Source organism: Panicum virgatum, chromosome 5K (genome assembly GCF_016808335.1).
Source record: "Panicum virgatum strain AP13 chromosome 5K, P.virgatum_v5, whole genome shotgun sequence".
Taxonomy (NCBI): Eukaryota; Viridiplantae; Streptophyta; class Magnoliopsida; order Poales; family Poaceae; genus Panicum; species Panicum virgatum.
This window is the reverse complement of record NC_053140.1, coordinates 20058892-20073261: the sequence shown is the minus strand read 5'-3', so window position 1 is coordinate 20073261 and position 14370 is coordinate 20058892. Positions and strand designations below refer to the sequence as shown.

Genomic DNA, 14370 nt, shown 5'->3' with positions numbered 1-14370 from the left:
TATATTATATATACATATATTAATAAAAATCTCATTCTATCTCTAAAAATTTATAACTAATTCATTTCAATTAAGTAAAGTATAAATTAGCACCAAAATTTTCTAAAAATATAATCTATATATCGGTACTCTATTAGATTATAAAAAGTTTTTGATTTAATTTCTAAAATTTTATAACTAATTCATTTCAAATCATAACATATAAAATTAGTAGCAAAATTTTTCTCTTATTGGAGTTGGATCTTATTTATTTCTAGTCTAGTTCGAGAATTAAACTTGAACTTTGACAATAATTATACTTGTTCCATTTTAATAAAAACTCGACATAGTATACCAATTCGAACCTAGAAATAATTTGATCGCTCCTACATATTTATGCATGTAATAATTTTGAATATCAATATTGTATAATTGAGTGCTCAAAATGGTATGTCATCTGTATTTAAGTTGGTTAATCAAGCACGATTTAGTTTAAATCTAGCCTTCTGGAATAGACAAATCGATTCGAGCCCTTGTCAAGTATCAATAATATAATAAGTTTTAATATTGTTAATTGAGTGTCTCCAATTTAAGCTTTGTGGCAAGTGTTTTTGATGAAGCCATTTTGTAGCACGTTAGAATGTCAGGTAATCGAATCTCTTTTATCTATGTGACAAGTTAGAAATATCATGCAACTGTTTGTTAATTTGCTTCGTTAAAAATAACCTAGTTAAGATTTGGACTCATATGGGTTTCGAATGTTACAATATATGTGATATGAATATATGTTGCTTTTAGTCGATATCTGAAGAAATACTATTATTCAATATTATCAGCATCCGGCTCGCTCCTCATTCGACATATATTCGTACTCATAACGGGAGTAATTCGAATTCAGATTTGTATCTGAATATATGTGAATATGTCCGTGTGAAATAATTCGAATTCAGATTTGTATCTGAATATATGTGAATATGTCCGTGTGTTCGAATTCAAATCCCATAAAAAATTGTGAAAAACAGCGCCTCTGTTTATCAACCTTTCGCTTCTCTCGACCCCTCTCCTCCCTCGCGGCGACAAGTCGGCCATCGTAGGCGCCATTTGTCACGTCTTCGCCCAGCCCTTCGCCGGCGACGAGCATCCGCCAGGTATGGTCGCCCCTTATCTTTCCTTCTGCTGTGCGAGACCAAGCACCCCAAACCTAACCCAGCGCTCCCTCACTCCTCCCCTCCGACTCGCCGCCGCCGGAGCTCGCCGGTGGAAGTCCACTCGGCCGCGATGAGAGCGGCGGCGGGCACACCCCTTCCCTTCCTTCGAGGATCTCCCGTTTCTCCTTTCCCTCCTTTTCTTCCCGCCGGGGTTGCAGCACTGGTCGCCGGCCGCCGGCGTCCTTTTCGCCGGCTGTGCGCAGATCCGGCACCGGTGGTTGCGGATCCGGTGCCGTCTTGCGGATCCGCTTGGGGCATACCGGCCGAAGCAGCTCGACCTCCACCCGCCGGCCGTTCGAGATGGTCGGGTGCCTGTGCCACTGCCGGATCTCGACGATCTGAATCCAGTTACAATATATTGCCTACTAACTTCGATTTCGTTTGCAAAAAATATCGGGTGTACATGTGTACACCCACGTTCTATACTGGGTCCGCCCCCTGATGGGGCAGTGTGTGATTTTGACAGGTCTCGTTGGTGATGGCGAGCTCGGGGTTCTCGTGGACGCTACCGGACCACCCAAAGCTCCCCAAGGGGAAGCCAGTGGCGGTCGTCGTGCTGGACGGATGGGGCGAGGCCAACGCCGACCAGTACAATTGCATCCATGTTGCGCAGACGCCTGTCATGGACTCGCTCAAGAATGTATGTAGGCTCTTTTTTTACACTTTATTTTTTATAAAGGACAAACCGGCCTCTTTATGCACTTTATATTCGATGTCATGGTTGTGGCTGTTGCAATGTTCAAAAAGGCAGAATTCCGCGGCCGCCTAAGCGCGCTTACGCGCTGGGCGGAGGGGTCCTGCCTGGCCTAGGGGGGTAGGCGGTCCCCTAGGCGCCCCATGGTGGCGGCGGAGGTCAGGATGGGCGGCGCCGGAGGTCAGGATGGGCGGCGCCGGAGGAGGAGGTTGGGGGCAGGTGCGCGGAGGAGGAGGCCTGCGGCGGCGGAGGAGGCAGGGATGTCGCGCAGCGGCGGAGGAGGCAGGGGACGGGCGCGGCGGCAGAGGAGGAGGCAGGGGACGGGCACGGCGGCGGCGGAGGTTGAGGCAGGTGCGCGGAGGAGGAGGAGGAGGAGGAGGCAGGGGACGAACCTCGGCGGCGGCGGAGGCAGGGGCAGCGGGGCAGAGGAGGCAAGGGCGAGCGGCGAGGACGACGGGGAGGTGTCGTCGCGTCGAACCAGGTGACGGGGAGACGACGGGTCATGGGTGGAAGATAAGGTGGGGGAGGTGGGCTGGTGGGCTATTTGGGCTGTTTTGGATCTTTCTTTTCCATTCAAAGCCCACTAGTTCCTTATTTTTTCTTTTCTTTTTAGAGTATATGGTGAAGTATACGTATTATATTGTACCGCCTAGAAAAACGCCTTGAAACGCCTAATCCCGCTTAATCCCTAGGCGGTGGGTCACTGCCTAGATACCGCCTAGCGCTTTTTTGAACATTGGGCTGTTGTTTAGTCGGCAATTGGACTGGGCACGTTAGTTTTCTACTTGGAAGCTAGTGCTCAGAATTTGCGTTACTCCAGCTGAGTGTGATGATGGATCTAACGTGATTTTTTATACTTTTGGCTGTAAGAAATGGCCATTCATAATCCAGAATGATTATGCATATGCAGATTCAGAACTGGCATGCTTTTTCTGCTTGGTCTAAGCATCTGTACCCAATAATTAATGTTGAGTTTCATATAGTAGAACTGTATGAAATGGTGATGTGTTGAGGTTGCTGATGCTCTACAAATCATGTCCATACAATTCATTGTTTGATCGTTGTCCCTGTGTTAACAAAAAATGAATTGGTCTTGCATGAAACCTTCTTGTTTAGTTAGACAACTCTTGGATGAAAGATTGTTCTGTCTGTATAATTTGATTTGTATAGGTATACATTATTCATGCTTTAATTCACCCTTTTGTCACTATGTCAGGGTGCTCCAGAGAAATGGAGACTAGTGAAGGCTCATGGAACCGCTGTGGGTCTCCCATCTGATGATGACATGGGCAACAGTGAAGTTGGCCACAATGCTCTTGGAGCTGGCCGCATTTTCGCCCAAGGGTATGTTAGCTTTTATTAGTTTTTAAAATATGGTCATAACTAATGTTCGATTTGTTTGAAATTTCATTGGGACATGAATGCCCAGAACTTTATGTTTGACCCCATACATGCCAAGCCTATACAAATGATATATTTGCCACAAATAATCTATATGTGATTCAAAATATGTGTAGCACGGGTATAAGAGTGGACAGTAGAGGGTTTGCCATCTTCCACTCCTTAACCAGAATAGAGCCTGTAACTCTGTATTCTTGTTTGATCATTGGTTCTAGTTCCATTGATATATCAACAAATTTATTATTTCTTTACTTTGATCAACTGCTAACTAGATCTCTTTCATGTGTTGGTTTGTGCTGTCTTCACTTGTGCGGTGTACTTTTGTGTTCTACACTTTCATACAAAGCAATCAAGAAATTAACTTATTATGCTATTTTAACTCTTTTGTATACATGTCAAATATAGAAATAAGTCTTTCACAATCTCTGATCTAACAAAGTGCTGGATTTTTTTCTGTGTATATAGTGCTAAGCTCGTGGATCGAGCTCTTGCCTCTGGAAAAATTTATGAAGGTGATGGGTTCAACTACATCAAAGAATCTTTTGAAAATGGTACTCTTCACCTTATTGGGTTATTGAGTGATGGTGGTGTCCACTCCCGTCTTGACCAACTGCAGGTTTGCAAAGCTTTCCTTGATTTATGGTCTGTTAAGTTACAGAAATGGCTTAGGATGCTGTCCTTGCCACAAGATTTACTCTCTTTTTTTTTGGCTCTGTCCAGCTACTTCTGAAAGGTGCTAGTGAGAGGGGAGCAAAAAGAATCCGTGTTCACATCCTTACCGATGGGCGTGATGTTTTGGATGGCAGCAGTGTTGGTTTCGTAGAGACACTAGAGAGTGATCTTTCACAGCTTCGAGAGAAGGGTATTGACGCACAGATTGCATCAGGTGGTGGAAGGATGTATGTTACCATGGACCGTTATGAGGTAAACACTTCTCATCTTATTCAACCATCAATGTTTATTGTCCACTTTGCCTTACAGTTCTTTTTTGTTTAATGCTTTTCAGAATGACTGGGATGTGGTCAAACGTGGGTGGGATGCCCAGGTGCTTGGAGAAGCACCCCACAAATTCAAAAGTGCACTTGAAGCAGTGAAAACACTGAGAGCAGAGCCGAATGCTAATGATCAGTATTTGCCCCCATTTGTGATAGTTGATGACAGTGGCAAAGCTGTTGGGCCTGTATTAGACGGTGATGCAGTTGTCACTATCAACTTCCGTGCTGATCGTATGGTTATGCTCGCAAAAGCACTTGAGTACGCAGACTTCGACAAATTTGACCGTGTCCGTGTCCCCAAAATCCGGTATGTTGGGATGCTTCAATATGATGGTGAGTTGAAGCTTCCTAGCCGTTATCTTGTTTCTCCACCAGAGATAGAGAGAACATCTGGCGAATACTTGGTGAAGAATGGCATCCGCACATTTGCTTGCAGGCAAGTACTACCTGTTTGTCAATCTTTCTCTTGATATTAAAACACTTCTTGTTGTGAACTTTGATTTTGAAAACAATTGTTTTTTTTTTCAGATACATCTCTGTTCCAGAAATACTTGTTAATATCTTTTGGCAACATGGCTCATTCATTGCATCTGATCTTATAAAAATAGTACTTAGTAGTAGAAGTCAGGGTCACATGAGAATATGTTGCTAATTGTGTCAGCTGCCTTCTTCTGCATTTTTATCCCCCAATCTTCTGTCCTTCCAAGTTTCTTCTTGTAAAGTTCCATGCTCAATCTCGGATCAATCTTTAAAATATGAAAAGAAAATTTATCTATATAAATGGAGGCATGATATGCAGATTCAATCTTGGTTCAACCTTTATATATAAGAAGACAATTTATCTATATAAATGGAGGCATGATATGCAGATTCAATCTCGGTTAAACCTTTAATTATGAGAAGACAATTTATCTATATAAATGGAGGCATGATATGCAGTGTTAACCTAAATGCTAAACAGTCGATCACCGTAGCCAATTATCGAGCTAAATGCCTGTTTAAATGGGAATGGCTGACCAAACAACCATTTAGGCAGTTTGTTTTATCTTGGGGGACAGATAATTTGTTTATTGCCGTTATTTGTTTTGACATTTATAGAGAAATCTTCAAGGTACAGATAGGAGGTTCAAGTTTTTTTATACAAAGATCTTAGTTTGCTGGTCTTGTGCTAATTGTGGCCTCATAAGTTGCTAATGTTCTGTACTGGAGCTGCAATTTTTTTGGATTGATTTGAGTTTCATATTGTTCTTGTGCTTACAACAGCACGTTTTGACATCCTTATGCTTAGGCGGTATGGTAACATATTTTGTGTGCAACAGTGAGACGGTGAAGTTCGGTCATGTCACATTTTTCTGGAACGGTAACCGTTCAGGATACTTAGATGAAACTAAGGAAGAGTATGTAGAAATTCCTAGTGACAGTGGTATTACATTCAATGTTGCACCCAAGATGAAAGCGCTTGAAATCGCGGAGAAAGCCAGGGATGCTCTCCTTAGTGGAAAGTTTGACCAGGTAAAAGTTTCTGAAGTTTGTATTAAACTAGACTTTTAATTTATCCGTTGCTTAGTTTATTGCTGTTACAGGTACGTGTCAACCTGCCAAATGGTGACATGGTGGGTCACACTGGTGATATTGAGGCCACAGTTGTTGCTTGCAAGGCAGCTGATGAAGCCGTTAAGGTGAGAACGATCATTTATTGTTTACTTACATGCATTTTTGTCTTCGTTATCTGCATCTGGGTGCATTGCACAGTTCACCGTATTTATATTGCACTTTTCTTTTTGCTTTTGCCTAGTTTAATCACTGCTCTTTTAAACAGATTATTTTGGATGCTGTGGAGCAAGTTGGCGGTATTTACCTTGTCACTGCTGACCATGGAAATGCAGAGGACATGGTGAAAAGGAACAAAGCTGGCAAGCCCCTGCTTGACAAGAGTGGTGGTATCCAAATTCTCACCTCGCATACCCTTCTGCCCGTAAGTCCAATGCCCCAAGATCCTAGGCCGTTCATTGTCTCCCTGCCTGCACGAGGCTCACGTTGATTGCCCAGATTTTTAATGCCTCTGTTATACTTGCAGGTCCCAGTTGCCATTGGAGGCCCTGGTCTGCACCCTGGAGTGAAATTTCGGAATGACATTCAGACCCCTGGGCTCGCCAACGTTGCTGCCACTGTGATGAACCTCCATGGATTTGAGGCCCCTGCTGACTACGAGCCAACCCTCATTGAAGTTGCTCACAACTAAATACTGGCCAACCTTGATGTCCAATTTTGTTGCTATAGATTTGAGAATGCATCGGTTATGGACATGTCATCATGCATTCGTGCCTTGGAATGTGCAATTCACCTGTCCTACACTACGCAACCAAAATAATATCATAATATGAGGACACGATCCCAAAGTTTTAACTCCACAAATGGATCTGTGTGTAGCACTTATTTCCTCAGACGAAACTTGACATGGATCTGACCGTGTAGGTCTCTTCTTGGATGGTATTTTGTTTGCTAGGTTCCCTGCCGAGAGTAAATTCCATAGAACTACTACTATTTCCAGTATTAAAAAAACTACTATATTTGTACATATGGTAACTAGAAAAAACTTGTGTTTCTACGGTACCATGAGTAGTTGTAACTCTGTAAATGTACTCCTTTGCCCATAGTTGTGATCGGAGAATGGTGCATGCTCAAATGCTACTGTTACCCATTGGGCTAACATTTGGCAAGCAGTAAGCTTCACAGCCGAGAACAAATAAGTCACTTTATCATGCCTTCCTTTTAATTTGTTCTTTTTTCAGGCATTGTTACCTCCTATGACTCGACTGATTGCCGTCGTCACTTATGCATGGTCTGTATTTCACCCTCCTTTAGAAGCCGTACTGCTAAGGGCACATATATAACTTAAAAGAATTTTCAGGGAAGAGGAAAGGTAAGAGTCACTGAAGCAAAGGGATAAAACTGCAATCGATCAAATGTCAGAAGATACCAAATTATTATGTCTAACAATCGGGTAAATTTTGTTTTTGTATCACTCGAATTTTAAACCAATAGTAAAATGCCACGTAGCAAGTATAGTACATGAAAATTGGGTGACAACTGACAACACAAAGAAAATCAATGGATTCTCCAAGCAATAAGAAACATAAAATTGATTGAAAATATATATGACAACAATTTAAATAGTGCCGGACAACACTATGTAAAATTCTGAGTGAAAACTCCGTAAAAACGCAAGAGAGTGGCTACGTAAGAGTAAATTTTGTTTTTTAAGTCAATTGAATCGGCACAAACATACTACATACCTAACATTCGAGTAGCCCTCAAAAAAAAATCTAACATTCGAGTAAATTTTATTTTTAAGTCAATTTGAATCCTGAACCAACAACACAAACATACTACATATCTAGATTGGGAGCATAGAAATCGACTGACAACACGCAAAAACAATTGATTGTGGCACAGACAAGAATCGATTGGAAATAGAGAAAATTAGATCAATACCATTAAAAGAACACAACTTTAGATATATACCATCGAAAGATCAAATTATAGATATTTACCATCAAAAGATACAATTCTACTGCTACATACCATTCCGTTAACTTCCGTTAGGTTAATTGTTAGTTTTAATTTTTTTTTGCCAGCACATGTTAGAAAGTTACAATTTTACTCCCTATCAGAAACAATTGAACGGGGAGGCAGGAAACAGCACTACACCTCTCGCTCACTCCGGTCGCGCCTCCCCCGCGCGCGAGGGCCTCCCGGCGGCGCCTCCCAGCGCTCGAGGGCCTCCCCGGCGGCCCCTCCCCCGCGCACGCGGGCCTCCCCGGCGGCGCATCTCCGGCGGCGCGGCCTCCCCCACGCATGGCCTCCCGGCTGTGCGGCGACTACATAACAGTTCAAACAATTATTGGCAAGCAGCATTAGGCCTCCTCCAACGGTGACTTATGTGCTAGCTCATAAATTTTTTAATCAGTGCACAGTGCCAAAATGGAGAGCCAATCATGCCTGCGAGCGCTAGTCTCGCTTAGAGTCTGAGGTGGCTTTCTCTCGCGTGCATGGATTCCATGTACTATGAAGTATTGTACTGACCTCGAATACTGTAGTTATAAGCCTCAGATCGTTGGAGGAGGTCTTAGCTACCACTTAGGCCACCTCCAACAGGCGACCATATCGCCAGCCTAGGCTGAGGTGGCGTCGAAAAATCATGTAAATGGGGCTGTGCTAGCGGCTGTTTCCTGGAGCTGTAGAAATCGAGGCGCGCTGGGAATTTTTTTTCTTTTTTTATTGTGGCTCGTAGCTACACAGGCCGGCGATATCGCCCACGCTGTTGAAGGAGGCCTTACAGCATATCTGCTGCTCTCTTCGTCGGAAGTTGCCACGTGAGGACGCTGTGATTCGAGGCAGGTGTTGAATGCGGGCGACTATCGAAGAGTGAGGGACAGAGCACGCCGAGGTGGCGCGGATTCCGGACTAGCCGCAAGAGTCGTCGCGGGCTCCCGGCTGCGGACAATGGCGGCTCCGGCGGGAGCACTACCTCGTCTGCGCACGAGAACGAGCTGCCGAGGTTGGTATGGAGTGATGGAACTCCAACTTCGGGGAGGAGGATGCACTGCTCCTCACCTCAGCGGTGTCCATGGCTGCTAGGGTGGCCCTGTCTCGGAAGCAAGGTTGCCCCGCAACACCTCGGAGCTATTGTTGGATATTTTAGTGTCACGAATAAATTCGCAAGCGCACAGATATTGTTGTAATTTTTACCTCAAAGTATTTCAAGAGTTATCGAATCCACAGGAAACTTGTGTGCACTAATTTCTGCTCTAGTCAGTCCAAAAACACACTAAGATAGGTTGAAGGGTAGAGAGAATTCCTAAAATAGTACTATAACTAAGTAAAAAGTCGATCTCTTGGGCACAATACTCGTTTCGGGCACCGGTTTACAACTGGTCTCCCAATCGACTCCGGCCAATAGCTCTATGCTATTTCCGAATGTGGAGGATTACGAAGGACCAATAAGACTGTCACCACCTACGACATACCTCTAACAAATCGTGTGATATAAGGCAAACGAAAGATAACCCCTAGCCTAGACACCACGTCTACGCTATTGATTACTACTGCAATCTAACTACGTATGTCAATCCGTAGCAAACTAAAACACTCTCTATGAATACAGAGCGACGAACCCGCGAGTAAGAGAACTGATTTCACTCAACTACAAACACTACTAGTATCTACTATACCAAGTAGAATACTAGAGATAGGAACTACGAATACTTACTAAAACCCGAAGAATGTAGCAGCATTCGTAGAAGTACAAGCTGGGAGCAGAGAGCCGACACCCCGGCACTTCTCCCGAACTATTCCCTCACTCTCATAGAGGTACAAAATGGAGAAGAGCGCCGAAGACCGGCGCCCCTCCTGAGTACATCTACCCTCTCCCTACTTTAAGATAACTCTAAACTAAGAGAAAGCTTGAAGTGAGCACTTGGTGGATGTGCTGATTCTTACCCCCCTCCCCCTCCTCTCATATTTATCCCCCTCCCCCTCCTCTCATATTTATAGGAGAGAGCCACAGGCAGCAAGGTTGGTTTCAGCTGGTGATCCTCCAAGAACCGACATCTAGGATCAATGAGGAGCTGCCACATCGAAGATTGAAGTCGGTTGGTGCAGTGGGCTGGTCGGCCGACCAAGGTGGTCGGCCGACGGCCCACTGCCACCAACCGCCCCCAATCTTCTTCTGGTGGGCTGTCCTAGCCTTCCTTTGGTCCAAACACTGAGTCATGGCCTGTCCTAAGCAGTTTTGTTTTGGTCTTTAGGCTTGTTTTGATCCTATAGAGTCTGAATCGTGTTCTCTGATTGGTTGTGCCTTTTGTCTTGATCTGGGAAGTGTATTTCCCTGCTCATGAAGTGTGTTTTCTCCCTCAATTCACCTGCATACAAATATTTACCAACACTCGTGGAAATGGTCAGTAATAAACTCCTACCACTATATTGATGTTTATATTTTATGTATTTATGCAGGAGTTGACGGCCTAGATTTGGTACTTAGCAGCCGTCAACAACACCCTCACACTTAGCCTTTGCTCGTCTCGAGTAAAGCAGAAAGGACTAAGGTGGAACATGACTTCCAAAGGTATGAGGTGAGCATAAGAATTATTCCAAACCATACTTTGCACTTGTGAACTTTGAAGTGTCTATCATGTCATCTTGGGTAGTTGAGGGATAGAATGATCTTGAATCAAATCACTTATCCTCCTCATGTCAAGTAGCTTGGGATTTTTTCAATAAGTTTTTAAAATAAACCTTGCTTAGCTCCTCATTTGATTCTCTCATATCGCTCAATGTATATATGTCCTTACCAAGGCATTTGACTTACCTTTTCTTCATCCTACTTCTAGTGTTGGCTATACTTGGGGCTCAAGGTAGGGTATGAATGATAAGACATACTTATATCACATGTATTGCAAAGTCAAAAACTGGATCCAAAGAGAAAAACAAATTATACAATCAGATTAAGATGTGCACGTGAATGGATTATGGTGGATGGAATGGAAACTCCTTTTGTATGATCTCTATATATAAATTCTTTTGAGAGCATAGCTATCTTTTTGTTTTTTCTTTCATCATGGACCTTCATGTGTCCATATATTTTATTTCTTTTTTTTCAATACTTGGACCTTCATGTGTCCATACTTTTATTTGATAGCCCATGCCTCTCTTCTTTTTTTTAACAAAAATTGGAGAGAGAAACCAACACATATAGTGGAGCATTTATTTTGTGGAATGGATGGATGGTACAATGCTAACTTCTCAAAGAAGCATAGCAAGGGGTATAAAGTGTGCACGTAAATTTTGATCATGAAAGCATAAAAATAATTCTCTCAAGGGTCACAACAATTTGACAAAACTCAATGCAAACCAAGCAGCATATGTGTACATGGTTTTCAAGATACATCATCACATGGCGTTGGTAGTATTTTTGGCATATTAAAGAGGAGCTTTGCAAGGGGTTTTTCAAATTTTTAAATAAAATTCCCAAGCACTTAAACAATAAAGAGCGAAGATCATATCATTTAAATCATATCTCAAACATCAACTACTTAGATAAGCATGTTTTCTTAAGGGTTTTTTTGTTCACAAGTATCAAGGTGATAAGCATGGAATAAAACATATGCAAGCCAACCATAGGAAACATGTAGAGCAGGCGGATACACTGATTCATTTTGAGTTTGATTTTAGTGAGTCAGATTTAGAAGTCATTCAAACTCATGAATCAAAGAGAGTTGAGAGGTAGAGGATGCACATACTATCGCTTTTTAAGAAGGTGGGGATCAAGGCAATGGTGATTCAGCCAAACCACTAGGTGGCTGGCTGAATTTGGTGTCCTTGCCTTGTCTCTTGTCATGTTGGTACAGACGATGTTGTGCGATGCATCTGTGGTTGATCTCGAATGCGTATGACAATGATGATCTTGAGAGATCTCCCCCACACTTGTACTTGTACATGGTGTTGTATTCAACGAGATAATGGAAACGAAATAATAGCTCTGCTGGTTTTAAGAACCAGAGAGTTCTAGAATTTATTCAAACTAAATATTAATCTCACCATAAGACTTACTCTGGCGAGCACTTACCATGGTGTTTTGTTGGTGCAGGGCTTTGTTTAATGTCAAAAGCAAGACATTGAGAGCACTTACCATGGCGTTTTGTTGATGAGAACTCAATATTGCCACCATGGCAACTCCTCTGATATTTTTTTTGAATTTTATTTGTAGAGCAAGATGCAGGAACTAACACCAAGCAATAAGATATGGACTGACATGAAAGGAACTTACTTCGGGGTACTCACATACATCCCCCACACTTGAAGTTTGCATTGCTGGGCAACAAAACTCAAGTGTGTGGACTTCAAGTCTCCTTCTGTAGTCATTCCTCCACCAAGGCACATCGAGGTATTGTAGTCAGTATAACTCTCATGTTCATAGGCATTAACTATCCTTCGTTCTTTTCAATCTTCACCTGAAATGGTTAGCGACCAAAAATACCTGAAGGAAAGTTTTATCCTAGAGCATGCTCTTGCTTTTATTGAAGGAAAATAAATAAATGAGAATCCGGACTATTTCCCGGCAGTGCTTTGTTTTTGTGGTCATAAGCTAGACCATGAGAGATCTTCTAGCCATCATTTGTGATGTGTCATTATTTCACCGCCAATTGTTACAGCTAGTTAGAAGATTAGTGCCACGGTGCACCCACGAAATTTGCAATGTTTATGATAAACAAATGCATCTACAACCAGCCTTCTGAAAGTTTTGCATAAGAGAACCATAAGGTGGTTGTAGTCCTCGTGTGTGCATGGTGCATTAAGCATGCCTGACTCTGGAGTTGCATTGAATAAGCATGGTGTTTCAAAGATGATGGTCCCATGCTCATTTGTGGAATCCTTTTTATCGGACTTCAGAGTCGGCGCCTCACAAAATTCCATGCCCCATCGATTCTCCATCTCAAGAGATTCATCGTGGGAAATCATAGTTGAATCTCGATCGTGTTCGAGAACAACTTTCCCGGGGCCAAAGGGAAGAGGCTCAAACTCACTAAAGAGGGACAATAATCGTTCGTCTTCACAAAAGTGAAGGGTAACTTTCAAGTCGTGCTTTTCGGAGGCAACAGATTTTGCAACCTCAGAGAGAATGGACTCGTATGGTACGAACGGAGATTCGTGCATCATTTCCTTGAGCGGGGTTGACTCGAGAAAATGCTTTGCCATAAAATTTTCTAAACAAGAGATAGTGGTAGAAGTGGTTTTTCTAAGCTTTTTATCTAGACTCCCTTGAGATGCGAGAAGTTTTTCGAGCGGAAATCCTAGGAGAATATCAAAATCGAGGATATCGAAGATATGAAAATCTAAGTTGACCTCGATTTTGTCTACTATAAATGGCACGGCACTTACCACCCCCAACATTCAACGATGTGTTCTAAGGGACAACCTTTTACACCGCCTCCCTCGGCTCCAGTGCTGCTTCGGTGCCTCCGCCGTTGCCTTCCACCGCCGTCGTCGCTAATCTCGTCGCAATTCCATCTCCGGGCAGAGGTCCCTCACCGCCCGTCTGGCGACCTCTCAACAACCCTCTATAGGTCCGTCCTCTTGGAACCCAGCAACCTCCAAACCTTAATCACTCCAACCACACGGTGGCGCGACTACTGGCAGCGGTGGCGGATCCTAAATGATGTCGCAGATCACAATAGTACGTGCAATGAATAGATTCCCCGGCGTGAAGCTTTAGCTTGTTGTGGACGACCGTGTCAATATCACGGCACTAATCTCAACGTCGCCAGTGTGTCCCCATTGTGCGTAATGCGGGACCTCGTGGAGGGCGTGGAGGAAAATTGCCTAGGAAATACAATGTTTTCTTGCCAGTTGCGTAGCCAATGAAATACACTATTTTCTTGGCAGTTCGGTTGCATAGCCAAGAAAATTCACTATTTGCTTGGCGGTTCCGCAAAATAGCCAAGAAAATGCACTGTTTTCTTGGCAATCACTAAAACAGCTAAGAAAAAAAATACTATTTCATTGGCAGTTTAATAAAACTATCAAGGTAATGCCGACCTTTCTTGGCAGCTAAAAAAAGTCTGCCAGGAAGTTATAATTTCTTGGCTGTTTTTTCAAGTTGCCAAGGAAATAATATATTCCTTGGCGATTCAATTTTGACTGCTAAGGAAACTTCCGGCCGCCAAGGCAAATCCAGTTTGGTGTAGTGATTTTAAAAGTCATGCGAATTATTACCGTACTTATTATATATCTCATGTATGCAACAAAATAGCTAACAAGGATCAAATATACACTAGATCACTATGATTTTTGTATCAATGGTGACCTAAACACCTTGCAGACAGCCAAACAAACAACCTATTATACAAACTATCTGTTTAAGCTGTTTGTTTGTGTCAAAAAGACGGTAACTATCTGCATTGTTCTACTTGCCCTAACATGTTCTGTTCCAATCTATCCATAAGACGCCTTAAGTACGTGCACAAGCGTTTGCCGTTCCATGGAACTTTCTTGTGTATAATTCAACCACAAAAGCTAATTCCTCTATTTCTTC

The 14370-nt window shown here is 42.9% G+C and overlaps 1 protein-coding gene across 3 annotated transcripts; it reads left to right on the top strand.

Annotated features, from left to right (window-relative positions):
* Positions 1–968: 968 nt before the first annotated feature.
* On the top strand, positions 969–6963 carry LOC120706872 (2,3-bisphosphoglycerate-independent phosphoglycerate mutase-like). 3 transcript variants are annotated; one of them, XM_039991617.1, is made up of 11 exons: positions 1166–1353; positions 1385–1534; positions 1654–1827; positions 3098–3225; positions 3748–3898; positions 4003–4206; positions 4289–4713; positions 5597–5789; positions 5861–5956; positions 6097–6252; positions 6355–6893. In XM_039991617.1, the coding sequence occupies exons 1-11, from the start codon at positions 1258–1260 to the stop codon at positions 6517–6519; spliced, it is 1938 nt and encodes a 645-aa protein (XP_039847551.1). In that variant the 5' UTR covers positions 1166–1257; the 3' UTR covers positions 6520–6893. The 3 variants fall into 3 exon arrangements, with proteins under 3 accessions (XP_039847552.1, XP_039847551.1, XP_039847553.1); XM_039991618.1 differs by lacking the exons at positions 1166–1353; positions 1385–1534 and adding an exon at positions 969–1127 and having other exon boundaries at positions 6355–6963; XM_039991619.1 differs by lacking the exons at positions 1166–1353; positions 1385–1534 and having other exon boundaries at positions 1712–1831.
* Positions 6964–14370: the final 7407 nt, after the last annotated feature.

Bases quoted from the DNA above. Each gene is read 5' to 3' on its own strand.
- LOC120706872 (XM_039991617.1), top strand. From the start codon at position 1,258: ATGAGAGCGGCGGCGGGCACACCCCTTCCCTTCCTTCGAGGATCTCCC. The intron at 1,828-3,097 runs GTATGTAGGCTC...TCACTATGTCAG, and splicing joins TCATGGACTCGCTCAAGAAT to GGTGCTCCAGAGAAATGGAG. The intron at 3,226-3,747 runs GTATGTTAGCTT...CTGTGTATATAG, and splicing joins GGCCGCATTTTCGCCCAAGG to TGCTAAGCTCGTGGATCGAG.